The sequence below is a fragment of the Myotis myotis genome, unplaced genomic scaffold (genome assembly GCF_014108235.1).
Source record: "Myotis myotis isolate mMyoMyo1 unplaced genomic scaffold, mMyoMyo1.p scaffold_m19_p_10, whole genome shotgun sequence".
Classification (NCBI taxonomy): domain Eukaryota; kingdom Metazoa; phylum Chordata; class Mammalia; order Chiroptera; family Vespertilionidae; genus Myotis; species Myotis myotis.
The window spans coordinates 22,223,617-22,250,891 of NW_023416314.1; the positions used below are offsets into that span (position 1 = coordinate 22,223,617).

The following is a 27,275-nucleotide window of genomic DNA, read 5'->3' on the forward strand; positions in this document are numbered from 1 at the left end:
CCCAGGAAGCCCATTCGTGGCTAACACCACATCTGCAGAATTCTCAAAACTCTGCCCGTGCAACAACCATGCAACCAGCACCACAACCACCAGCCTCTCACGCTCGCACACTTCCTCCGAATTGCCTCTGCCCTGTTATCTCATTTCGCTCTCCCCACGGCCCAGGGGCAACAGGACAGGCACTGCCCTGCTTTTCCAGGCGCAGAAGCGGAGGCAGAGCAGTCTGACGAGTGGTCAGGGGCAGAGCCAAGTTCAGAGGCCTGATGTCTATGGGCTTTTCCATTTTATGCTGTGAGGGTCGGGCACTTCCACTTTCAACCGTGATGATAAGTACATGAGTCAACCCATGGCCAACAGCCAATCTGGTGGTATAGCCGCTGCCTCCACATTGCTCATTCAGCTTTCACAGCCAAAGTATGATTGGTTATCCTCCCCATTTCACGGATGAGTAAACTGCGACTTGGGAATACTCAGCGACATTTCTGTGTCCCATGAGGGGCAGAAGCCAGACACTACAAAAGTGTCAGGACTTTTTCCACCAGATGAGGTTGCCTCTCAAAGCTGGTGAAGAGCTCTTGCCTTCCAGACCCTAGACCCCAGCCGGATGGAGTCGTGGGACTCACCTATGCTCCCCTTCCAGGTCCTCTCTTCCTTCTTCTCCTCCGCTAACTGGCTGCTGGTCAGAGAGGTCTGGCGGGAGTGTGTCCCGGTGGCCGCAGCAATGGAAGGGACGGAGCGGGCGGGCCGCAGGCTCGAGGAGTCCGCCTTCCCGGCATCTTTGCGGGATCGCTGCTGAAGGACCTTAATCATGGCATCCCTCTCGATGATCTTGGCATGGAGATTTTTAATGCTGAATAACAAAACAAAACAAAACAAAACAAGTCATAATCACACTCCACTTGGCTAGAAAAACACGAAACGTTTTTCAGGTTGCCCAGGGACTTGAATTAGAATTCAGGATGGAGAATGAAGCGCAGTAAAGTCTTCAAACATTTCCTATCTGCAAAGTGTATAAGCTGGATCTTTGGTAGTAGATCAGAGGGGTGCACTTCCTCTGGCCCCTGGGGAGCCCCTGGGACTTGCTGGGAACCTGAGGACATAGGTGAGAAAGGCATGGCCTCCCAGCAGCGGCTCAGAGGCCCGCTCAGAGGGCCTGGGTCCCTGGCTGTGGGTGGGAGAGCAGCAGGAAGCCTCACTCAGGGCCAGCCTTCCACGGAGGTCAGTTTCCCTATTTTCTCAGAAAGACAGAAGATGAACAGGTTTTCTGGGAGAAGTTAATTTTCCCCCCAAAGGCCAAAAATGAGAATCAGAAAACACTCGAGCTCTTTTCAGACTTGGAGAGTAACTTGCCGCGCCTGCCAGCTGTTCAGAGCAGGGGCCGGCACTGGAGTGTGAGCCCAAATGCGGGCCCGGGGGTCGTGAGGTGCGTGGCCAGGGTGGAGAGCGGTGTCACGGCTGCGCACGCGGCTGTCCTTACGTGTACTCCATGTCCTGACACCTCCTGGCGGCCTGCACCACCTCCTCCTCCTCCTGCCAGATGTGGGCCTCCAGCGAGGCCTCGCCGTAGCTGCCGTTCCGCGAGTGGTTGATGATCGTGGTGTCCCTGGCAACACAGGACACATGGAGGGTGATGCGAACGCTCACTGAGAGCCGTGCGAGGCCACCGCACTAAACATCTCTCTCCACGCACTCCTTCCCCCGCTTTCCCTCCTGTATCCTGGCCCATTCCCTCCCTCAGCTTGGTAGAATGAAGACAGTATCTAAGAAAACCAAAATAAAATCCCACAGTAACAATTCCCTGCCTTCTACCAGCACCACCGTGGATCACGCTATGACGATGGACGCTGCACCTGCTGACACATGGATACTATTATTATAGTTGGTAGGGTCTCTCGTTCACACTTATCCTTTCTGACTTTCTCAATCGGAGTTTAAGTTTTATGGCTGCTCCTTACCCCCACAGCAGCTATTTCAGTATTTCACAGTAAAATGGAGAGTCAGTAAATGCTTAAAGCGGATACCGGTCCTCTTGGACAGAGAGGCTCACGCTGAAAGCTCCCATCCTGCTTGCTTTCTAGCTCGCTTCTCCTTGCATGGGCCCCTGCCTGGGACTCAGGTCCACTCGGCGTGACAGCCACGCCAGCAGCACCGCCGAGAGATGAAGACACACAAGACACCCTGTCCTTGGAGAGTGCAGCGCACAGTGGAAGACGGGAGGGACAGACACGGGGCTGTCTTATGGAAAACAACTGGCCAAAGAGAACTCTTCCTGCCGCTGGTTTTGGCAATTTGATCGCTTCTAGTTAACGACGGCTGCTAAGAATAGGATCACTGTGGCCTGGCCGGGTGTCTCAGTTGGTCAGAGTATCATCCTGGTACACTCAGGTTGCGGGTTTGATCCCCATTCAGGGTATATGCAAGAATCAACCAATGAGCCCAACTCGCAAAGGCTTTTGCAGAATCGCACGTCTGTAGGCAGCCAGAGCTGGGGAAGCCTTGCATGTGGGGTCCTGCCTCCCTATGCCATGCTCTTGCCATTAAAAACCACAGGGCATCACTGAGAGCCATGCTCCAGACCACAGCTGGCAAAGAGCCAAGCCCCTCTGTAACTCTAGGATGGTTTGTTCTCTTCCACAGGGTACAGAGGTGATTTACTAACCACCTTACAGAGCAAAAAGCTGAAAAGAAAAACATCCCAATTGTGTAACCATCAAGAAATACTTCCAAGAGCGTCAATGTTCTCACCCAGACGGTCCAAAGACTGAACTGGGGGCTGCAACCCCGTCCCCCTCTCGCATCACGACCGCAGCTTCGACACAGCACACGTCTCAAACGTCCATCCCCACCCCCGGGGGCTCGCTTGGATGGGGTTCTGTGGGCTGTTTCCCCTCAGAGCACAGACCTGCATGAACAACACTCGGGCACTAGGAACTGATTCCCAAGTGGCCATGTCCCCCGTGAATCCGCAGGTCTCCCCAGACGCGAGTGTGCCGGGGCACCCAGCGGAGGCATCGATGCCCTCATGGGTGGCACTGCCCTCCGCCCAGTCCTGGAGGCATCAGGTGAGCGTACTGCTGGCGGGTCTCCTCTATGTGAGGATGAACACAAGAGCCCATGGGCGGCTTACGAAGTCCCCCCTCTGCCTCAATGGGCCTCCTCTTCTTCAGTAGAGAAGAAATAACACATCCCAAAGAAACGTGGGGCTGACGAGCCCAATATTATGGATGCACCTTTGAAACTTGAGGATGGCCTCCAACTACACCTGTGGTCGGCAAACTGTGGCTCGCGAGCCACATGCAGCTCTTTGGCCCCTTGAGTGTGGCTCTTCCTAAGCCTTAGGAGTGCCCTAATTAAGTTATTAACAATGTACCTACCTATATAGTTTAAGTTTAAAACAACTCCGAATGAAATGTAACTTACTGGCAAAGGGCAAAGTGGTGGGAGGCGGGGTGGGGGAGCGGCAGTGAGAGAGGACGGGGAGAATGCTCGGCCGCCCCAGCGGTGCGGGCGATCACGCGTGCAGGTGAGCGCGGCGATCAAGGAGCTACCTGCTCACCCAGACAGCAGGAGTTTCACAGAATTATTCTGTCAATTATTGAACATTTTGAGCCAATTTTGAAAGAAGAATAAGGTTGTGCACTACAGAAAGGAAAGAAGGCAACAGAGGTCATAACAGACGGCGGCAGAAAACAACTGCCAGCCAAGTGGAATCAGGCTTGAAGGCAGACAGGTCTCCCTTCCCGCGTGGCCCCACCACTGACGAGCAGTGTGACTCGGAATAAACTGCCGCAGCTCCCTAGCCCCATTTCTTCACCTGCCAACGAAGGTAATAACAGTTCCTCCTTCCAGGGCTGTCAGGAGGATGAACTCTTCTTCTTGTCCGGCCTGTCACACACCCGCTGTTGAAATAAACTCTCCCAACATCACACTTGAAGACCGAATAGTAGCCCTGGGCGGTTTGGCTCAGTGGGTAGAGCGTCGGCCTGCGGACTGAAGGGTCCCAGGTTCAATTCCGGTCAAGGGCATGTACCTTGGTTTCGGGCACATTCCCAGTAGGGGGTGTGCAGGAGGCAGCTGATCGATGTTTCTCTCTCATCGATGTTTCTAACTCTCTATCCCTCTCCCTTCCTGTCTGTATGTATTAAAAAAAAAAGAGCGAATAGTATCCCGCTGTGTGAATGCACTTTACCTAGGGGAGTGAAGCCCCGTGGGACTCCAGGCTGGCCTCACCTCTCAGCTGCGGCGGTGGCTGCGGCGTTCATGGCAAAGTGCCGAATGGTGCTCTCTTCCAGATACTTCTGCTCCCACTTGGTCATGTCGGCCTCCAGCGCCAGGATCCGCTCCTCCTTCTCCCTCACAAGTTCCAGGAGGGCTGGGGCATTGTATTCCAGCATGCTGGCTGGCGGGCCGTTTCCATGTTTCTAGAGAAGCAGAGAGAGAACATCTTGATGCGAAACGGGGGCTATAACGCAGACCACGTGAACCGTGTCTGCAGTTGCCTGCGTGGAGCACAGAGTTCACCCAGAGCCCCAGCACGTTCGCACACCTTACCATCCCACTCTCGCTCCCTCTCCAGGAGGGATGACCAACCTTCGCAGATCCTAACACCAGGCTACCTCACCTACCAAATCCCTGCCTCAATGAATTGTCATGTAACTTTATCGTATAAATAGACAATATTATCCCAATTTTACAGAGGAGAAAACTAAGCTCCAGAGAGGCTAGACCAGCCGTGGGCAAACTACGGCCCGCGGGCCGGATCCGGCCCATTTGAAATGAATAAAACTAAAAAAAAAAAGACCGTACCCTTTTATGTAATGATGTTTACTTTGAATTTATATTAGTTCACACAAACACTCCATCCATGCTTTTGTTCCGGCCCTCCGGTCCAGTTTAAGAACCCATTGTGGCCCTCGAGTCAAAAAGTTTGCCCACCCCTGGGCTAGATGAACTGTTCCATGTCTCTGAGCTACAGCAGGGTCAGGATTCAAACCCACGTCTGTCGGTCCATACGGCTCTGCATGACAAGAAGTGGCTTGTCCAACGTCCTACAGCTCATTTATATCAAAAGCAAGAGCCTCCTGGTCTGGGACACTTTCTCCCGCGTTCTCAGAAGTGATTCCAGGTGTTTGTCTTCCCCGAGGCTGGGAGATAAAACGGAGAGGCCCAGGAACTGGGAGCGAGAAGCCCTGACACGCATGCTCTCCCGGCTGCAGAGCTCTCGTCTGGGAAACAAATGAATACCTGCCCCACTTAGAAGCCTGAGAGTCAAACAAGATAATGCACATGAGAGCATTTAATAAACTTTAAAGGGCTAAACAAAGTAAGGAGCTGCCAGAAAGTCTGTGATGCAAGCTCAGCCCGTTCTTGTCACCTGGGTCTGTAAGACAAGGAATAAAGCGGATGTCTTATCTGGATGCTCACAGAGGAGAATATTCACATTTCAGATTTTTTTCCCTTTTAACTCAGGCATCCTATTTCCTCTAAGCAGCACGGCTTGGAGGATGATGGGGTTTGAGGAGGTTCTGACTTCAGGGACAATGACTTCATCCCGGCTATTCCATGTCCCCTCCAGTTTACCCAGGGGTCACACACTGCAAATGCAGAGCTGGCTGCACGGTGAGAGAGGCACTCTGAACCACACACAAGCTCGAGCCGCCCTGATGGAGTCTCATCCTACCAGAGAAAGAAGAGCAATGGGCCCACAGGCTTTTGTAAACCGTATGTGTGTGTTCAATTTTATAAAGCTACAAATACCAACTATTCTAGGACCTTGCCAGTGACTAACATTTAATCAGGAGCAGAGCGAAGGCATGCACCTGTCCTCATCCACCTGCACAGGAGGTCACGGACTCCGGAGCCAGCCCCTGGCCTCAGGCAGGAGGACATCAGGTCTGGCAACACAAGAGCTCCCTTGTTCTCAGAAACGGTCCAAGAAAAAGATCCCACAGCCTCGCTCAGCTGCCTCCACGCTGGTCAGTTTCTCTCTGCATCCTAAGGTTCCCATCTCAGCTGGTTTATTCATTTTGAGCTCACATGAGTCTTCATAGAGCACCTAATTCAGGCCATTAAGACTTATTAAATAAAAGCATGAGTTTCAACACTCAAGCATAGCACAATCTAACAGGCAGGCATGCCGGCCAGGACAACGGGCCGACAGTCAGGCAGGCCAGCTTCTGCTGCCCATTCAGTTGATCAACAAATATTTACTGGGCACGTACTAGTACACCATGTGCTGGGAATACCACAGTGAACACATTTCTGTCACCTTTTCCAGTGGGACTGGAAGAGCTGGAGTAAGGGGGGGATGTGGGAGAGGGTGCCAGGATGCCCCGGGCCTTGCACATACTCTGAAGGTCATGATGATAAAACAGCAACGATAGCTATTCTTTCTCAATGAGTTGCTCAGTGTTGGGCACTGTGCGGATTTTCTTATCTGAGGTTATACGTGTAAGGTCAGCGTAACGTATTGGCCCCATTTTAGAGACAAGGAAGTTGAGGCTCAGACAGCTCACTCACCCAAGGGCACTTTCCTAGTAGGAGGAGCAGGCAGGAGTCACCCACCTTGGTCAGTCTAACCCTGGAGTCATCCTGTGAATCAACTGACTCCATGTCGCTCTGTCACCTCCAGTCTACCCACTGTTGGGAAGGTTCCAGGGCACTTCTCAAGATTAACCGCAGCTCATGTGGGGGCTTTGTGTTGTTAAGGATGTGGGTGGAGAAGTTCGGCTGTGTCCCGGCATCAGTCTAAGGGCAGAGAGCCCTTGTGTGGGTCTTGATTTAATAAGTTCTCTGAGCTACTCTCTCCAACGGTCCCTTCAGAATAACACCCTATGGGAAGTGGCTTTGTTGAGGGGGGATATGACCAGGAGCTCTGTTACCATGTGACCTCAGTGTGACCTTCCTACAAAGGTCAGATAAATGCCTCTGCAGCTCAGGAGTGAGGAGCGGGGTGCCGGTGGGCTGGTTACATCCAGGCAAGCATATGCACTAGCTGCTGCAGAGTGAATGAGGAGGAAGCTGATCAGCGAGGCCCCTGGGTGCCTTTCCCAGAAAGGCCGAGTTTCTTGGGGGACCTCAGGCACTGGAGTGGACTAGAGTGGACCTCAGGCATCCCTGCTGAGAGCCAGCAGGCCTGCACTCACCACACCGTCCACGGGCTCCAGGCAGGAGTCTGACCAAACTTTGTAGTATACTAGAGGCCCAGTGCATGAAATTCGTGCACTGGGGAGGGAGTCCCTCAGTCCGGCCTGCACCCTCTCGCAGTCTGGGACCCCTTGGGGTACATCCCTCTCGCAGTCCAGGATCCCTCGCTCCTTACCGCTTGGCTCGCTGCTCCTTAGCACTCTGCAGAGGCAGGAGAGGCTCCCACCACCACCACTGTGCTTGCCAGCCATGAGCTCGGCTTCTGGCTGAGCAGTGCTCCTCCTGTGGGAGTGTATTGACCAAGAGGGTCAGCTCCTGCACTGAGCGTCTACCCTCTGGTGGTCAGTGCGCATCATAGTGACTGGTTGTTCTGGTCATTCCACCATAACAGTCACTTAGGCTTTTATTATATAGATTCCACATGGAACTAGCTAGAAACTCAAGGTTTTGGGGTGAATTTATGTGTAATAAAATTATTACCTTTTTTGGTTATAGAATAACTAGTGTCCTGGTGCACAGATTCGTGCACATGGAAAGGAAATTAATTAGAAGAACTATTTTAATATCGCTCTTTGTCCTTTATAATAGAAGTGTCAACCAAATTCATGATTGACAATGATAGATGGAAACACACGCATGCGATTGGCGCCAGCAAGGGCTTTATATGTATGGCGCATGCGCGAGTCAACTTAGCTTTGTATATATATATAGATGTATGCTCACTGACAAAATGATAGAATACAGAAGTATTCAAGGAAAAATTAAAAAAATAATACTCATCTTTTTAATGAGGAAGTAAAACAACAAGGAAACTTTTATCATAAGAGATGGATCAACACGCTCATGAAAAGAAACTGATACTATTTTTAAAGAGATGCGGAGATAAACAAAGTTCTGTTTAGCTCTATATAGATCATCTCCCCTCTTTTTGGTCTCATGTCAGCCATAACCAGCAGGGGGTCTGCTGTCAGCCCCCCGACTAGATCCAAAATGCAAGCCAAGTAATTTTCCTGGAGAGCCTCATTATGAAACCTCTCTCTCTCCCCCCACCTCCCCCAGGTACTCCCAGATCTGCCAGCAGCCTTTAGGCATGGCAGGGACTCGTGTCTGCCCGTCTGAGAAAGCAATGGGCGTGAGGGTCATGGCTCTGAGCGTGCGCACTGTGAACAGTCCTCTGTGGCAAGGGATATTTTTCAAATCATTCTAACCTCACATTTCTCCTTGGTACACACAGCAAGGAAAATGGGGTTGAGTCTGGCTTCACAGCATTCAAAATAGAAGGTCCCAGGATAAGTCACCTAACCCTAGGGGCTGGGGACACAGGAACTGGAAACAAACATTCTCTGCAGCACTGAGTTTTGCCCGTTTTGCCAGCCAACGGTTCGTGCGGCTCACCGGTGCCAGCATGGTGCCAGCTTCCGAGAAGCCGGCCCTCCAGGGGGAAGGCTCAGACCTCAGTAACTGCACATGGGGAACAGCTGGAGGGTGGCCCACAGGCCAGGGAAGACGGCCCAGGGAGGACAGGGCAGCAGTCCAGAGACAGGCTCACCCTTCCTTATGAGCCACCAACTAAGCCAAGGTGGTGGGCGGCCGGGTGGGTTCCTTAATGTTCTGGGCGATCTCACCAACACCTCCTCCACCCGCCAAGTACACACGCCCGGGAAACGTGGGCGCCGGCCATGAGAGAGGGCGGGGCTGGCCCACGTGTGCTCTTTCAAGTGTTTCCAAGTCTTTCACCCACAGCCACTGCGCCCCGTCCAGTAGGTAATTCCACGGAGCCGTCTTGCATTCCCCTGGTTCCTGACTGAGGGCGCACCCTTCATCGCTGCAGAGGGCTTTGCCCACCGCACTGGCCGACGGCGCACGGCCAGGTGCTCACTGGAGCCAGGAGTCTGACGGTCTGGGAGGCTCCCAGTCCAGCCGCAGGGCCGTCCTGCAGGCTCGTCCCCTAGCCGAGGCGCACAGAGCCCGGCTGGGGCGTTTTACTTGAGCTTATTCATAGCTGAGTTACGCTAACTGCTGCTGCCAGGATGAAATGAGGCAGAGGAGCAGGAGCTTACGGCCAATATTACACTCCAGGGATCATCCTGAACGCCTTCCTCTCCTTTACCTCGAACATGCACTGATGGTCAGTCCTTCTAATCTCCCCCTCTGCCCGCTCCCCCTGGATTCCCACTGCCACTCCCCGTGATGACACCAACAGCCCTCAGGCCGGCCTCCTTCCCGTCGCCATCTGCCCCCCAAGACCCCCCTGACACCACCAGAGCACTCCTTCCCCAGCCCTGTGCACGACATTCCTCTCCAGCTGAAAAACTACCATCGTTGGCTCTGTTGTCACAGGACAAAGCCCAGTCCCTCACCTGGACCACATGCCTTCCATGGCTGCCTCATCCCTCCAGCGCTGCACTGGGCTGCACCCTGCTGCCCCGAACTGCCTCTCTCCTTGACATATCCTTCCTCTACTTCTGATGTTCTCCCCAGAACGCCCCAAAAACTCATCTTTCAAAGTCCAACTCAAATGTCCTCCTCTGGGAAGCCATTTAAAGCCACATTCCCGGATGCCCAGCCGCCTTCTGTGAGGACATCACTCGAGTGAGTGGACTGCCCGTCCTCCCCTGGCCGCTGTGCTGGCTCCCTAGGACAGGGAGCTCTCCTTGACCCCGGCACCCCCAGTGCCGAGAGCGGAGCCTCCTGTGCGTCCTGCCGTCTGTCAGTCCCGCCCCCGGCCACGCACCTGCTGGGTCCTCAGGGCGTCCAGCTCTCGCTCCAGCCAGGTCCGAAGTCTCCGCTCCATCTGCTCCCGCTTCTCACATGCGGACTGCAGCTGGGTCAGCGCCTGCTGCAGCTTCTCCACCTTCTCCACGTAGGCTTGCTTCTCTCGTAGCTGAGCGGAGGGAGAAAAGGAACCCAGGATCGGACCGGCGGTTCTCAGCACCGGTGTGCAGGGAGACCAGACTTCAACTACCAGTGCATGTGCCCCCCTACTCCTCCCACTGCCGTGAGCTGGCACAGAAAGGGGTTAGACACGGCCACCAGATGTACCTCACACGGCTGGGATGCTTGGAATCGAAGACCCTACTGGGGCCCCTGCCTTCAGTTACTGGTACAGCTCTGAGCGCAATCCTTGGTTACTGCTTAGTAATTATAGCATTTGCTGGCATTGGAAATGGGGTTAAGAGTTGTTAATGTTATGAGGAAATGCTTACTCTACAATGTTAACTGAAAAATCCCGAATAAAAAATTATATACAACATTATCACAACTCTATCTATCTATGAAGAAAACAAGATAGAAAGGAAACACTTAAAAGCACTAACCAGCCCGGTCAGTTTGGCTCACTGGTTAGAGCATTGGCCCGCGGACCGACTTCTGGTCAAGGGCTTGTAACTCAGTTGCGGGTTTGATCCCCGACCCCAGTTGGGGGGAGTGCAGGAGCAACAAATCGATGTCTCTCTCACATTGACATTCTCTTTCTCTCTCTCTCCCCTTCTCAATGGAAAAAATATCCTCAGGTGAGGATTAGAAATCAATAAAAAAATAAAAATAAAAGCACTAACCATGTTTATCTGTATGGCTGAATAGACATTTCTCATCTTCTTTATTCTCCTCTGGATTTTTCAAATTTTCCATAATAATTATAAATTACTATTATAATAGAGAATAATTGTGTGTGTTTATATGCACGTGTGCCCATGTGTATGTCTGAATAAAGATTAAAATTTCTCATTCTAGGTAATTGTGGAGTAACTTTCTCCTAAAGGTTTGAGCCTTTACATAGTAGCTGACAGCCCTGAAGAAGCCAGAAGGGCATGAACACCCAACACAACCACGGAGGAGATGGAAATTAAGGTCAAAATGACCGTTGGAAACGTCACGTCCAGTATGGACTGAGAATCCAGATGAACAATTTCAAGTTCTTATCCTCAGACTTTGTTTTCTTCCAGCGACAAGTTTGGGCCGTGACCATGAATCCTAGGCACGTTTCTAACTTTCTGGGAAGTGGCTGGTGTCAAAAATCAGGCCGAGGCACTTACTTATCTGGTCCTGAGTGGGGAGGCCAGATGCCACTTCCTGTCATTCTGCGTCTGGGCGTGCAAATGCCTTGCAGGTGACTCAGATCCTGGGTTTAACCCATGGCTGCACTGGCGCGGGGGAACATGCTGGGATGTAGAGCTGCTGTGAGGGGGTTCTGACTTAGCAGGATGCACTGCCCTGAGCTGAGCCTGTATGCTAGCCAGAGCCACTGGAATAAAATGGAGGGACTTCTGATCTTTCAAGGGTAGTGGCAAGAACAGCAACTTTATTATTATTTTTTAAATTATATTTTTATTGATTTCAGAGAGGAAGGGAGAATAGAGATAGAAACATCAACGATGAAAGGATTATTGATTGGCTGCCTCCTACATACCCCCTACTGAGGACAGAGCCCGCAACCCGGGCATGTGCCCTTACTGGGAATTGAACCATGACCTCCTGGCTCACAGGTTGATGCTCAACCACTGAGACACACCGGCTTGGCAAAACAGCAACTGTATAGCCTGTTTTTACACCTGCTCTTGGGATCAATTTTCATATGGCTCTTTAATTCATTGTGCCTTTGATTGCTTGATTTGATTTAATAGGCACGTGAGGTCCTACTAACTGCAGGTTCTTGTTATAGATGACTTATCTGATCAAATATTTTGTGAGTACCATTCATATACCACTTACCAATTTTCTAAGTGTGTAGTAGGTACTAGAAGAGCTTTGATCCCTGTTGGGCAGAGTGCACACTGTGTGTCCCCAATGCCTGGAACAGCACCTGGCATCCAGCAGGTACTCAATAAACACTTGTTAAGTGAATGAATTAGTATTATCCCTAATCAACTGCAAGATTCCCGAAGGCATGGCTCTCTCTCATTTACCTTTGTAGCAACCTTAAGCCTCGCAAGGAGTATATGATGATGAAGATGGTTGATAATAACGATAATCATATTCAGCCAACATTTTTAAAGCACCACCATGCCAAGCTTTGTGCTTTATATATAGTATCTCACTTAATCCTCCCAATAACAGTAAAAGGCACACTCCTTTATTATCTCCGTTTAAGGGATGAGGAAACTGAGGATGAAAGAGGTCACATGACTGCTCAAGGTCACAGAGCTGATACATCCGTCCTGGGTCACGAAGCTCGCTCATTGTGTCCTGGCCCGAGAGTCCCAGCTCCTCACCATCCTGGGGGAGCGATGGGAAGCACACACAAGAGCCATCTGGACTGAATAAGGCCCTTCAGAAGGAGCCTTAATAAGAACAAGGAGTGTGTCTGGGAGCCAGACACAGACATTCGGAGAGGCTGCACACAATCAAAGACCTTATATGGATATAATGACAAGAAAAGATCCACAATAGTGATCAGAAAGAACCTGTCTCCAAGGACTTCACAGCTTTCACTTTGATAGAAATTAAAAAAAAAGATTAAAAATGTATAACTTTCCTTTGTTCCTCACACGGAGAAGGAGCCTCAATAAGTGATTTCAGTTCTAACGATAGAAGGGGTCCTCGCCTCAAAGCAGACCCCCTGTCCTTCAGGGGCGGAGGTCACTTTCTGGGCACATGCTTTCCTACCTGATGAGTTCCTCCGTGGTGACAGGGAAGATGCAGTGAGGCTGCTGCCTGGGATGGCTCATGCTAGCATTCACACGGTTTCTACTTAGGACTTACAGGGTTGAAAAGGCTTCTCATGGACAAGACCCTGGGAGACTTAACAGTCTTCCCCTTCAGCTGCTTTAACCTTGACGTTTGCTGAGACACTGAGTGACCTGGCATCAGGAGATGTTTCTGAAGGAATAGCTTTTTATTTTCAACAGCAGCAGCAACAGTTGAACCAATCACGGCACTGTTTTCTGCATGTTGGGCACCAAGCAAAGCGTCTGCGTAGACCATCCGGGCCATGCGTCCTCCAGACTGGGGGCTCCTACTGTCCACATGGCTCCTGCCTACCCGGCCAGACCTCGTCTCCTTTGCTGACACGGTCTACAGCCGGAATCTCCTCACTCGGACCTCAGAAGGGGACATTCTACCTCCACAGCCAGGAGTAAAGGAAAAGTCCACCTCACAAAACAATCTAAAGGGTTAATCTCATCAGAAACTACTAATCCACAATGCTTACGTGGGATCACACTTTCCTGGATCTGGGGGGCGGGGGGAGTCATTGCAGGCCGAGCCCACTTCTGAAACTGGAGACAGGCTTGTTTGAAAGCCACCCCTGCTCCACCCCACAGAGGACTTTTGCCTTTCTCAATGCTATCAGGAGTCCAAAGACAGAGTAATTGAACTCTTTTTTCAAAAATTGTTAGTCTGTTTTCTGTACAGAACCAGTGGTTTCCAGTCCTCCCACTTATGTCTAGCCCTGAACACATGCCAACCAGCGGGCTGCAGGCTGAGGATGAGCTCTCTGCTGATGGTATTCATGTGTGCTGTTCATACTTTGCCTGGCTCTGGGTTGGATCAAGTCTGCTTTTATTAATTTTTATTTGGGAGATCTCCTACATTCCCCCCTTTCCCTCCGTCCCAACTCAACTCCTTGGAGGTGGCTCTAGTTGAAGGTGCTTGGTTAGAAAATGGAAATGGAGGCCCTCAGGGCTCTGCCCCCCCCCCCCCCCCCCCCGCCCACCAATCCTCCCACCCCATCTCACCTCCTCTTCCAGCTTGATGACCCTGGCCTGCGCATTGCTCAGAGCCTGGTCCAGGATTTCAATGTGTCTCCGGTGGTCCTCGCTTGCAGTCCTCACTGCTGCTAACTCCATTTCTAACTTCTCCTTTTCCTTCAAGAATTCTTTGTCTAGAAGGGAGACAGAAACAAAACTACATCTATCAGAAAAAGTGTTCCCCTCCGGGCTCACTGCCAGTCCACATCTGGCAACGATTAAAAACAAGAAGCATGGAAAGAGTAGAGGGTCGAGTTACCGCCTCTGCTCCCTCTTAATAGCTGTGGTGTGTGAGGTAAAGGCTTTCTCAGCCAGCACTGTTCGCTCTACACACACTCAGTTCCAGAGACGAACCAGGGACCCCACGTTCCCAGTAACTCACTTCTGTACATTTCCTCTAAGGCTGAAAATTAACTCTTTACCAACGATTCCATGTTATGCTTACAACCTCCCCCGTTTCCATCTTCCAAGCCAGGGGTGAAGGGCAGGCGGCACTAACAACGGCACTAATATTCTCATTCACAGAAAAATAGGCCGGGGTCCAGAAGCCAAAGCTCTTGGTCTGAGGCCAGGCAGCAGAAGGGCGCTCCCAGCCAGGCCTCCCTTCTCTGGTTGGATCCTCTTCCCACAGGACCTGGCCCACATGTTCCCCTTCTTCAGTTCAGGAGAGAAAAGGGCATTGCTTTGGGTTTAGGGAAAGGGCTTTCCTCTCCCCGACGGTGTAACGGATGCAGATCGTGTCTGCCCGTGGCCAGCACATCCGCCCGCCCTCCTGTAGGCATCCCACCTCCCGTCTCACGAAGCGGGCAGGGCCGATGGTGTCACGGGATCAGAATCATGTAGTGAAAACAATTTTCCTGTGGCAAAGCAATACATTTTATTTTTCAAATAAGTTAGAATGGTTAGATATGTTGTTTATCATATGGAAAAGCTTGATTGGGCTGAATGTGTAAGACTAAGGGGTTGGTTGAATAAACTACGGTGAGCCCTATCATGGGACAGGATGCCACCATTAAAATGAGTGAATATTAGAAACATGAGGAAAACAATCCCCGTTATTGAGAAAAAGTGGTTACAAGTCCTATGCACACTATCCCATAGTTTTAGAAAGCAGCATGTCAGTAAGCAGCAGCAGCAATGATTAGGAATTGACTTTATGTGCCCACACTGTTATCTCAGTCCTCCTGTCAACCACACTGAAACACAGGGAACCACGGCCTGTAAGAGATACCACATGTGACAGGGGCTTCATTCCTTCATGATTTCCTGCAATAGTCACACATTAACTTAACAATAGTTACCAACAGTAAGGACTAGCCGTGTGGGCACTGAAGCAATAGGAAAAACGCTGTGCTTAAGGAGCAGCAAATGTGACAGCAGGACACGAGGATGAAAAGGACGCTTTAAGGCTGCAAATACCCAGGTAACAAACACACAATCTTAGAGCCGGAAGAGGTCACAGGAAACATCACCATCCAGTTGCACCCCTTTCGCTTTAAGGGTAAGAAAAGGAAAGCCCAGGAGCGAAGGCACTTGTCCCAGATGCCCCCACCGCTGGGGCGGGGCCAGGGCCAGAATCCCAGTCCTCTCATGTCCCATGGCCATGAGCTTCCTGCTGGCCTGCACGGCCCCGCATTGTGAGGTATGTCAATGGGGTCAGTGTGCAGTGGGACAGCCTCGGGACTGACGGGAGGAGTGAGCAGCCCCGGAAGCTAAGTAATGGCCATGCAGCTTAGAAACAGTAGCATCCGCTGGAAACAAAAGGAGGCCCCAGAGACCCCGCCCAGAACAGAACACTCCTCTTGGGCTCTTTTTGCTCCACTGCGATGTCCAGCCACTCCCTTCCCCGCTTCAGTGGCATTTGAAATGCTGCCTCTGAAACTTCCTTCCCAGTCCATGGGGAACAGGCTCTGGGGCCCACCATCCACACCCTGAGCAGCCCTGGGACCAGGGCACTTCACTCTTCTGTGCACAGCCCCTAACATTGGCGCCCCAGCTCCCTGGGCGTGGCCATCCTCTCAATGGGCATGGTGCCCACTGGCACCCAGCAGTTCCTCAGCAGGCAGGCCTGGGAATGAACCACATTCAGAGCTTCTACCTGCTTATCAACACCAGCCCAAGAGTTCTTCTCTCTGCTGGAGGCAGCCAAGGACACATTGATTTTGACCAGAAGCAGTGAAATGGTAGACTGAGCCCAAGACTAGAAGCCACAACCAGGGCTTCTTGCAGTTTGCAAATCGATGATCACAATCATCGCCGTGTCACGACGACAGCTGTTTACATTTCTGAATTAACAGATACCACCTCCCAGCGCGCGCACGTGCGCACACACACACACACACACACACACGCACGCACGCACACGCACGCACGCACACACACGCACGCACGCACGCACGCACACACAAGCACGCTCCAGCACTCGCTCTTCCCTTGATCGGCAGTATCACACTGTGCTCAGGAGGGGACTTCGGCATCAGGAAGAACTGGATTCACATCCCAGGCTCATCCCTTGGCAGCTCCGAGGTGCAGTATCTGACCTCTCAGAGCCTCAGCTCCCTCATCCTCAAATGGGAAGGATAACACTACATGGCAGTGCTGTGCCGACTCTGTGGATGGCGGTAATGCATACAAAGTACGAAAGAACCTAAATATCTAACACTTTATCTGCTTGGGTCATTATTGATTCCCTGAGCCTAGAATACTGCCTGGCCCAGTAAATGTTGTTGAATGAATAAATGACTTTCTACCATCATTGCCAACTGTACAATAAATGGCAACTCTTTTTCTTTTATTGTCTAAAGTTTTACATATGTCTCCTTTTTCCCCAACTGACCCTCCCTCCCCCACAGCCATTCCCACCCCGGGCAAGCCCCCACAGCCCCTAATAAACTAAACATAGGTTATTCAATGGACACAATGTCTGTGTCCATTGGTTATGCTAACATGCGTGCATATAAGTCCTTTGGTTGCTCTCTAACCTCCCCCCCCCATTTGTTTCTAGATCGATCTATTCTTGTTCATCAAATTATGTTGATCATTATATCCCATATATGAATGAGATCATGTGATATTTATCTTTCTCCGACTGGCTTATTTCGCTTAGCATAATGCTCTCCAGTTCCATCCATGCTGTTGCAAATGGTATGTGCCTGCAACCAAGGTACATGCCCTTGACCAGAATCGAACCTGGGACCCTTCAGTCTGCAGGCCGACGCTCTAGCCATTGAGTCAAACCGGTTAGGGCAATAAATGGCAACTCTTGCTAGATGTTCGGTATTAGGCCTTTGTTACACAGCTGTCCCCTCCACCTGTGTGGCCACCACGCAGCAGATGGCTGGTGCAGACCATGGACATCTGGTTCCCTTCTCTGCCCAGGCTGCCCCAACCTCAGTGTACACCACAGGACAAAGATGTGGGTACTGGATGAAGACTCCATTCGATCTGGAATGCTTTGTAGCCTCTGGAATTCATGGGTGAAAACACTGTCCGAGTTGGGTGACTTTAGACTGAAGCGTGCCACTTACTATCCCCCGCCCTGGCTCGGAGCTCCTGGTCCACTGACAGGAAGTAGTGCTCTCGATAATAAAGTTTTAAAAACAACCATTTGTGACAACAGTGGTAACAATAACTAAACCTGCTCATGTATGTTGAATGACCATGTTCCAAAATGGTGACATACTATTCCCTTTATGTTATTCCTTTAAGAGGTAGGTACCGTTAGTATTCCCATTTCCAGTTGAGGAAAACGACGCTAAGAAAGGATAACTAATGTGTCCACAGAAGTGATGCTCACCAAATGGGAGAGCCAGAACTCGCACTCTCATCTAGGCCATGTCACAAGCATGGCTCTAACCGCCTCCCCTGAGCAAGCGTGCAGAGATAGAGAATGGCAGGACAGAAGCAGGAAGTATAGAGGAGCTCAACTATAACACAGCTCATTACTGCACAGATTTAAGTACGTCACGGGTCATGTCATAATTCTCAAAATACAGCAAGTACACCCACATGTGTTTCCACTTGCAAACTATCAATTAATTAAGCATCTATTACGTGGAAACATTACAGAGTCCTGGTTGAAAGCATGGATCCAGAATCAAGCTGCCTGGGTTCAGATCCAGCTCCACTACTTACGGTTTTGTGACTTTGGAAGCAAAAGCACTTCTTTGAGCTTCAGTTTCCTTGCTTTGAAAGTGAGGATCACAACAGTACCTGCTTCCAAATGCACATAGTAAGTGCCCAGTAGATGTCAACTATCACAACGCTGTGGCTACTGCGGTTGCTTTGAAAAGTGTGATAATTTCTGGGACTGCAGGTGAGCAGGACATAGCGTTCTGTGCTCAATTGGGTGGGAAGCGAGGCAAGGGCATCGGCACGGGGTGCTATGAGAGCACAGAGGACATCTAATTCAGGCCAGGGAGCCCATAAGGTGGACGACCTGTGCCTCTTTAACTCCCTGGAGACTTGGGGCTGAGGTATGTCAGAGCCATTGAAAAGGCACCTCTCGGGAGATGTCAAGGGAGAGTCCCATGAGTGAAACCACCTCATCGGAAGGTCCTTTTGGTTTATCATTAGCTAAGCCCCTTGGGAGGGATCTCAAGAAAGACCAGCCTTACACTGAATTTTTGGTTGGGCTCCAGTGTATATATTGAGAATTCCTAGAACAGGCAAGTTGACACAAGGGACTCTTGCCCGGAATGGTCTGTTTACTCAGTGGATATGAATTACCCTGGGCTGCATGGAGCAGGGAGTTGCTTAGCCTGATGGCTCCGGGCCCACTGACACAGAGATGCCTGCTCCTACACTGTTTACTCTGGAAACCACAGCGATGGCACAGGCTTTGTAGCCAGGCAGACCAGGTGTGGTTCTGGCACCTTCGCTACTGGCTCACCTTGGACATGTGGCTTCACCTCTGTGCCTCCATCTCTTCAGATGGAGCTCATAAGATCGATATTGCAGGACTGTTGTGAGGATTAAAAGGACTCTCTGCAAAATACCTACCACTGGGCTTGCCACATAACAGCTAAGATATATTACTGGGGGCTTACTACATCCCAGACACCGTGCCTCGAACTTTACAACTGAACTTCACTTAATCCTCACAACAACTCCATGTGACAGCGGAGGAAACGGAAGTGCAATGGGTTATGACACTTGCACAAGGCCAATGGCAGCTGCTGTTGTGCCTCCCCCCATAGGTTAGTCTATTTGTGTGAGGAAGGAGCAGAGTGGACGGAAACTAGAACTGGGCCCTGTAATCAAAGATGCTCCCATTATATCTGACCCCCACCCTCCCCTTTGCCAGTTCTGGGTAAGGCCCACTGTGGACAGCCTGTTGAAACTGTTTCTGAATTACTATTTGAGCACCAAGCTTAACTGCTGGCCAAATCACAGGATGGTGGGCCCTGGTAACCTGTCAAGAAATACCGTGGGCTGGGCTGGGCATGTGTGGGGAGCAACAGTGGGGTGTCAAGACACCATGTGTTATGCTACTAGTTTTGTGTTTTTTTAAAAAAATATTTTTTATTGCCGAAACCGGTTTGGCTCAGTGGATAGAGCGTCGGCCTGCGGACTGAGGGGGTCCCAGGTTCAATTCCGGTCAAGGGCATGTACCTGGGTTGCGGGCACATCCCCAGTGGGAGATGTGCAGGAGGCGGCTGATCGATGTTTCTCTCCCATCGATGTTTCTAACTATCTCTCTCCCTTCTTCTCTGTAAAAAATCAATAAAATATATATAAAAATATTTTTTATTGATTTTTAGAGAGCAAGAGGGTGAGGAAGGGAGAGGGAAGGAGAAAGAAACATTGATCGGCTGCCTCCTGCACACCCCCAACTGGGGATCAAACTGGCAACCTTTTGGTGCACAGGACGATGCCCAAACAACGGAGCCACACTGGCCAGGGCGGCCCTGCTAGTTTTTAACTCAGTGTTTCCAACTTACAGCTGGAGCTCATGAGGAGGGCAAAGCTCCAACCTGGCCCTTCTCAAGTAGGAATCCATTTCTAGGCTTTTCCTCATGTAAAGGTTTTTAATGAGTTTCCCCCAAGCTCAATAGAGCTGGAGGGACAGAGGAGTCCAGCTGCTGCCAGCCTGACCGAAGGGTGACTCATCCCCAGGAATGTTCGGAAGTAAAGGACGGGTCTTCCTCTCCCTCGTCTCTTCTTTCAACTGGAACCAAGGTTGGACCTTTCAACCGGCCGGTTCTTCACAGGTTCACATCTGTCCTGGATGGTGTGTGTGTGTGTGTGTGTGTGTGTGTGTGAGTGTGTGTGAGTCTGTACACATAAACACAGACTAAGCTAATCCTGTTCAAGCTCTGAATCCCATGTGCTCACACAGCAATGCACAATGAGCCCACTTGGGCACCTGGTTCTGCAGTCGTTTCTCTGGCATTTCTCAAGGAGGTACTGGTGGCCTTGGATGCGGGAGGAGCGAGTGGTGGGCATCAAATTAAGGGACGAGGAGGCAGGTATGATCCGACAACCTCTAAAATGCGAATGACAGATGAGACTGATGTTAGGAGTATAATCCCTGGGCCTCTCTGAATGAAGAGAGCTTAAAGAACGCAACCAGAGAAGAGGCCATAGATCAGTGTTTCTCAACCTTGGCTGCGCATTAGAATCACCTGGGAATCTACTTAAAATCCTGATTTCTGGGCCTCATCCTCCGGAAATTCTATTTCTTTGTTATAGGGTGGGGCCACAACATTAGTGACAAAAAATCAGAATTTCCGGAGGATGGGGCCCAGAAATAAGGATTTTAAAAAGATTCCCAAGTGATTCTAATGTGCAGCCAAGGTTGAGAACCACCACCATAGATGAAGGAGAGGCTGGGTAGGGAGGCTGAGTTTGCAGGTGGCCAACAGGGCCCAGGCCATCTGTTTGTATTTAGGGGTCTGTTTGCCAACCCCCACCACCCCCATCAGCACTGGAGGTTCACCAGGAGAGGGCCTGCCAGAGGCAAGTGATTCCTAATATGGAGATCTATATGGAGCAGACAATGTTCACATGTCTGCTCAGAAAACACTCTGTTTTGAAGAGCTATCGACTGCAGCCCTGTATACAAAGTTCTGGGAAATAGCCATTCATGCAGTGCTAAGCCCTCTCATCTGCCCCTGCCCACCACTCCCATTCCACAGGGTCAAACCTGAAGGGCCACGTGACCCCAGCTGGGCCAATCAGAGTCTCTCGTCTGGGGATGTGCCAGTAGGAGCCTGGGAGAGGTGGTGATGCAGCCGGGCCACCTGGCTCTTGGGCTAGCAGCCACATCCAGCATGTGCGTTAGAGAACAGAGAAAGCCGTGCTGTAGAAAATGAAGAATCAAGCAGATGGATGGAGAAAAGTGGATGAGAAGTTCCAAAAACCGAGGAGAACCAAGATGGCGGCATAGGTTCACGCAGGAGTTTGCTGCCTTGAACAACTACTTCAAAAGTGAAACCAAAAAACGGAAGGGACATCACCCAGAACCACAGGAATGCTGGCTGAGTGGAAGTCCTACAACTAGGAGGAAAGAGAAACGCATACGGACACTCAGAGGAGGCGCAGTGCTGAAGTCAAATTCTGAGGTGCGGAGTGCGCGAGCGGGCTGGCGGCGGAGGGCGCAGTTGGCGTTTTCAATCGGGAGGGAGTCGCAGACTCTGAGCTCCAGATACGGGCCAGTCTTTAGGGACCCAGACTCAAACGGGAGAAGCGGGACTGTCTGGCTTCGGTCAGAGCGAGTGCAGCTTTCTCTCCGAGCTTTGCAGCGGGTGCTGGGACTCAGAGAGGCAGAGCCCCTGGGGACAGGACTGAGAGCTGCCATAACTGCTCTCTCCAGCCCACCCTGTTGATCCTGTGCGACCCGCCCCGCCCAAGCCCTGCACACAGGCATTTGCCGGATAGCCTCAGGCAAAGGCTAGATTAGTACCTCCCTAGAGGACAGAAGTTCTCTCACTGCTGACACAGCTGATTCTCATAGCCACTTGGCCTGGAGGTCAAACCTCCCTGGTATTAGCTACAACAATCAAGGTTTATAGGACTGCGCACAAAGACCACTAGGGGGTGCACCAAGGAAGCATAACAAAATGCGGAGACAAAGAAACAGGACAAAATTGTCAATGGAAGATATAGAGTTCAGAACCACACTTTTAAGGTCTCTCAAGAACTGTTTAGAAGCCGCCGATAAACTTAACGAGATCTACAAGAAAACTAATGAGACCCTCGATGTTATATTGGGGAACCAACTAGAAATTAAGCATACACAGACTGAAATAACTAATATTATACAGACTCCCGACAGCAGACCAGAGGAGCGCAAGAATCAAGTCAATGATTTGAAATGCGAGGAAGCAAAAAACATCCAACCGGAAAAGCAAAATGAAAAAAGAATCCAAAAATGCGAGGATAGTGTAAGGAGCCTCTGGGACAGCTTCAAGCGTACCAACATCAGAATTATAGGGGTGCCAGAAGATGAGAGAGAGCAAGATATTGAAAACCTATTTGAAGAAATAATGACAGAAAACTTCCCCCACCTGGTGAAAGAAATGGACTTACAGGTCCAAGAAGCGCGGAGAACTCCAAACAAAAGGAATCCAAAGAGGACCACACCAAGACACATCATAATTAAAATGCCAAGAGCAAAAGATAAAGAGAGAATCTTAAAAACAGCAAGAGAAAGAAACTCAGTTACCTACAAGGGAATACCCATACGACTGTCAGCTGATTTCTCAACAGAAACTTTGCAGGCCAGAAGGGAATGGCAAGAAATATTCAAAGTGATGAATACCAAGAACCTACAACCAAGATTACTTCATCCAGCAAAGCTATCATTCAGAATTGAAGGTCAGATAAAGAGCTTCACAGATAAGGAAAAGCTAAAGGAGTTCATCACCACCAAACCAGGATTATATGAAATGCTGAAAGGTATCCTTTAAGAAGAGGAAGAGGAAGAAAAAGGTAAAGATACAAATTATGAACAACAAATATGCATCTATCAACAAGTGAATCTAAGAATCAAGTGAATAAATAATCTGATGAACAGAATGAACTGGTGATTATAATAGAATCAGGGACATAGAAAGGGAATGGACTGACTATTCTTGGGGGGGAAAGGGGTGTAGGAGATGCGGGAAGAGACTGGACAAAAATCGTGCACCTATGGATGAGGACAGTGGGTGGGGAGTGAGGGCGGATGGTGGGGCGGGAACTGGGAGGAGGGGAGTTATGGGGGGGAAAAAAGAGGAACAAATGTAGTAATCTGAACAATAAAGATTTAATTAAAAAAAAAAGAAAAGAAAAAAAAAGAAAAGTGGATGAGAGCCCATGGTTACAGGGAGAGACGGTTACAAACACAGAGACACACACAGGCTCTTAAGTACAAACTACACCTGATTCTCCGACATGCCAGCCCTGGCCCCTAGCCTTGTGAGGCCTACCTGCCCATCCTGCCTGGGGGCTCCCTCACACACCTGTGCACTTCAAAAACAGTCCTTGCTCTGGGCTTAAGCTAGCTCAAGTGGGTTTTTCTTTTATTACAAAAACATCACTAGAACCCTCTCTTTTTTTCTTTACACCTCTACTCCCTTCTCCACCAAGAGGACTTGGTATTTGGTAAAGTCTTAGACCAGCGGTTCTCAACCTGTGGGTCGCGACCCCTTTGGCGGTCGAATGACCCTTTCACAGGGGTCGCCTAAGACCATCCTGCATATCAGATATTTACATGACGATTCCTAACAGTAGCAACATTACAGTTATGAAGTAGCAACGAAAATAATTTTATGGCTGTGTCACAACATGAGGAACTGTATTTAAAGGGCCAGAAGGTTGAGAACCACTGCCTTAGATGATGCTGACTAACACTAATGCATTAATTCTGGTAACCAGAAACCTCTCCACAATGCTGATGCATGGGTTCGCTCTCATGAAAAGATGTCAGAACACTTATTTGCCATAGCATCTGTCCCTAAAATCTCTCCTCCTGCTCCTTCCTCAAGGATCCTTCATCCCGGAGCTCCCTGACACCGTATCTTGTAATACGGAACAGACGCTGGCGAGGAGTCCACTCCACGGGGCGGCTGCCATCTACTTGAAGAGCCAGATCCATGTGGACGATGTTGTGGACACCAAAAAGAATTTATTTTCTCTGCGGTTGTGGGAGTGGGAAGTCAATGGGCAAGAATTTCATTTACTTCGCTATTTGCAAAACTATTTCGGCTCATCCTGCCTCAAAGACAGTCCACCCTCAAGAGCTCATTCTTCACATCTGCTCTCACTCCCTCACCCCAGTTTGAGAGTCAAACTGATGAACCCAGAAAGAGACCCCCTCAAACAAAACCGAACAGAGCACTGTTCACATCATTTAAGGGTTATCTGTTCACATGAGGCTTATGGGATGCAAAACCACGTGAAAGGGGACACAATTCATCAACTCAGCAATGAAAAAGCAATATAACACAAAGCTAACCCACGAGCCGCCGGCTTGGCTTTTCGATGTCTTAAAATGTTGCTGAGAAAGTTTCTCAGGTAAGGAACCCTGTTGTTTCTGGGAAGGGTCTTTAGCTCTACACGGTCCCTGTAGGCCACTGCAGGTTGCCGTGGTTCTGCCAGGCAACTGGAGAAATAGGTTATGAGCGGGCGGCTGACTAAGTCTATTAACAAACACAGGAACACTCCAGTGAGGGCTTGTCTTAGATGGCTGGGAGAGAGAACTGTTTTTAAATGAGTTTTGTAATAAGGAATATTAAAAACAGGAGCGCAAACCAAACTGTCCTGCAGAGCCCTGGGAGAGAGAAGGAAAGGAGGGGGAGAAGCGATGTCGGGGACAAGCAGGAATGAGGTGGAGCTAAAACAACGCACCCCTGTCTGAACCAAAATGGATCTTCAGCTTCTATGCATTTTACATTTGGGGCTTCCAAGAAAGCTTTATTTTAAACAAGTGTTCCGAGTGTCAGAGCCTCAGGATCAGACATTACAAAAAGGAACAAAGGTTTGTGGAAATGGCTACTGTAAAAATGCAGGGAAGAAACCTTCTGGAGATGAGTCCATATGAGAAAGTGAGACAGTGCCAGATGTGTGAAGGTTTATTCAAACGTTGTTGCCCCAATTTAAGAGGAAAATAGAAATTTCCCCTTTTACATAGTATTATGGCAGCAAAATCACCCTAAAAGACGAATCCCTTTTCAAGGCCTGCCCGCAAGGCCACACACTCACGCAGCTTTCCCGATCCCTTCAATGGCAGGTCTCCCCTGGACAGGAGGACCCGCACCTGCACTTCAGGTGGGAGCAGTGCCTCTCTAACGAGTGCTGGCCACCTGCTGCCTATATCCCAGGCACAGAGGCGAGCCAGCCTGTCCCATCCTCCCTCACCGGCGCACTTCAGCGCGTGTCTACACCCTTCTAGCTCTGCAGGATTTGAAGAATCTAAGATAGCGGAAGCGCCTCCTGTATGAAGAGATGCAACAAGTGTAGGCAACAGTTAACCGAGTAAGAGGATGCTGTTGATACAGGACCATATTCTAACTCAGTCTTTAAACTAAAATTTTAAAAATGATTGTTTTCAGACACTAATCATTGGAAAGTAATAAGCCCAACCACCTAACACTTCTATTGACCTAACGGAGGAGAACATTTTGGTCTTCACATGGTATTTTTGTTAACGTTATAAAATTTACCTATTGCTCTTTAGTACCTAGGCCCCAAAGTGAGTGTGTAGCACCAAAAGAAATATATCGCAGGTAAGATTTGGTAAAATATTTACTGGTATTTGAATATCAGTAGAAGTTGTCTTGAATGTAGTAATTTTCTCTGACCCATATCCTATTTCCTATTGCATTTTATTTCTAAAAACTGTACTGACACATTGAGGTGTAACTGAGTTGTTTCTTTTTAAACTTCATCGTTTTTTTTACACATGTAGCTTGCAAACTTGCTTGACCGAATATACACCCATTCATCCAGCTCAGCTTCCACATGTACTGCTCAACCTTCCACTTTATTTTCTTTTTTACCTAAAATAAAAATGTCCGGCAGCTTCCATATCACTGCTGACAGCTTAATAACAAATTGGGCAACGAGTTAATAGTGCCACATAAAAATAGGATGCATAGGGCAGATGCTTTTGACTAGACACCTATTCGGGAATCACTTAGAAAACAAACCTGAAGACTTAAACTTTCCATAACCACCAGCAGGTCCTTTTTTGGCCTTCTCTTTCCTTAATATAAAAAGATATACAACAGACACTTCTATTTCCAGGGATGACAAAGTAAGACCCTGCCAGACGGTCTGGCTCCCCACGCAGGAAACAACCGTAAAACTTGGACACAGAACAAAGAGCAATGATCTGAAGGCAGTGAAGAGTGAACTTGTGCAGACAGACGGTGGGAGTGCAGCTCTCGTGGAGAGGAAAGGAACTCCACAGGCGCGGCAGGTGCTACGCCTCGACTGCGGCGGTGGCAGCATTTCACCACACTGTACCCTTCGAATGTGCACATTTATTTATTGTATATAAGTACTTATTTTGTTGTATGTAAACATATCTAAATAAATACCTAGATATTTATAGGTATGTATTATTAATTATATTCCTAGGTTTGTTTTAAATAAGGCGTTGGGGCATTATTAGAATACACACATATAGAACTAAGTTTTTCAAACGGGCCCTTTGGGGGCTTACCCCCCAAACTTGGCCCAAAGATCGACGTTCATGCTGGGGAAATGGTTATACGTGGATAAAAAAAGCAGTTCATTTCGGGTTGATCAGGGAGAAAGCAATGTGTTGCCTGAAATTATATTTTCTCCCGTTTGTTAACTTCTGCAACCCCTCCCATGATCATTTTTGTAACTTGCTCTGTTCCCCGCCCCCTCTTTTTTTCTACCAAACCAGTCTTTTGTAAGCAAAAAAGAAAATTAGTAACAGACGCAAGCTTATGTTTAATGGTCTAAGACCAAATTTCCTGGACTTAAAACAAACACTTTGTCCCCCAAAGTTTCGCATTCCATTAAGATATAGCTGCCTGCCCTCACTACAATTCATGAGCCCAAAATAGTTTTAAAAACAAACTGACAGAACCGACATCACAGAGTCACTCATTGCATTCTGCTTATTTTTATCATTCAGAGAACAAAAGCTTTCATTTCAAAGACATTTTGAGAAAAGTGTTTTTAAAGACTCTAAACTCTATTCTGGTCTCATCAATTTTGCTTTTGTATCTGAAGAGATACACTAGATTATCAAACAAGGCCTTTTACTATAATTGGCTCTGGTTCAAAGACAAATGTAGAAACCAGAAGGACAAACTGTGAATTCCAGTAGTTAGAACTCACCTGAGGAGAAATGGGGACCTTACTACTAAGTCACAGTACTGGGATAAATAATTTGAATCCAAAGAAGACTTTCAGTACAAAAATTATTTAACATTCACTTACTGCCCTGATACTTCTAGGGGTAAAAATGTGAAAATTTTC

At 49.3% G+C, this 27,275-nt stretch overlaps 1 protein-coding gene across 12 annotated transcripts in view; it reads right to left on the reverse strand.

The window, feature by feature from the left end:
* The window catches only part of AMOTL1 (angiomotin like 1), a 150,577-nt gene that overhangs the window by 3,763 nt on the left and 119,539 nt on the right, over positions 1-27,275 (reverse strand). For 10 of the 12 annotated variants that reach the window (XM_036324649.1, XM_036324654.1, XM_036324648.1 and 7 more), the window contains 5 exons: positions 13,821-13,966; positions 9,881-10,030; positions 4,231-4,421; positions 1,478-1,603; positions 624-850 (listed from right to left, as the gene is read on the reverse strand). In XM_036324649.1, the coding sequence (XP_036180542.1) occupies positions 624-850; positions 1,478-1,603; positions 4,231-4,421; positions 9,881-10,030; positions 13,821-13,966 (840 nt within the window). Of the gene's footprint in view, positions 1-623; positions 851-1,477; positions 1,604-3,814; positions 3,900-4,230; positions 4,422-9,880; positions 10,031-13,820; positions 13,967-27,275 lie in introns of those variants that run through there. The other 2 variants (XM_036324659.1, XM_036324653.1) reach the window with 2 other exon arrangements.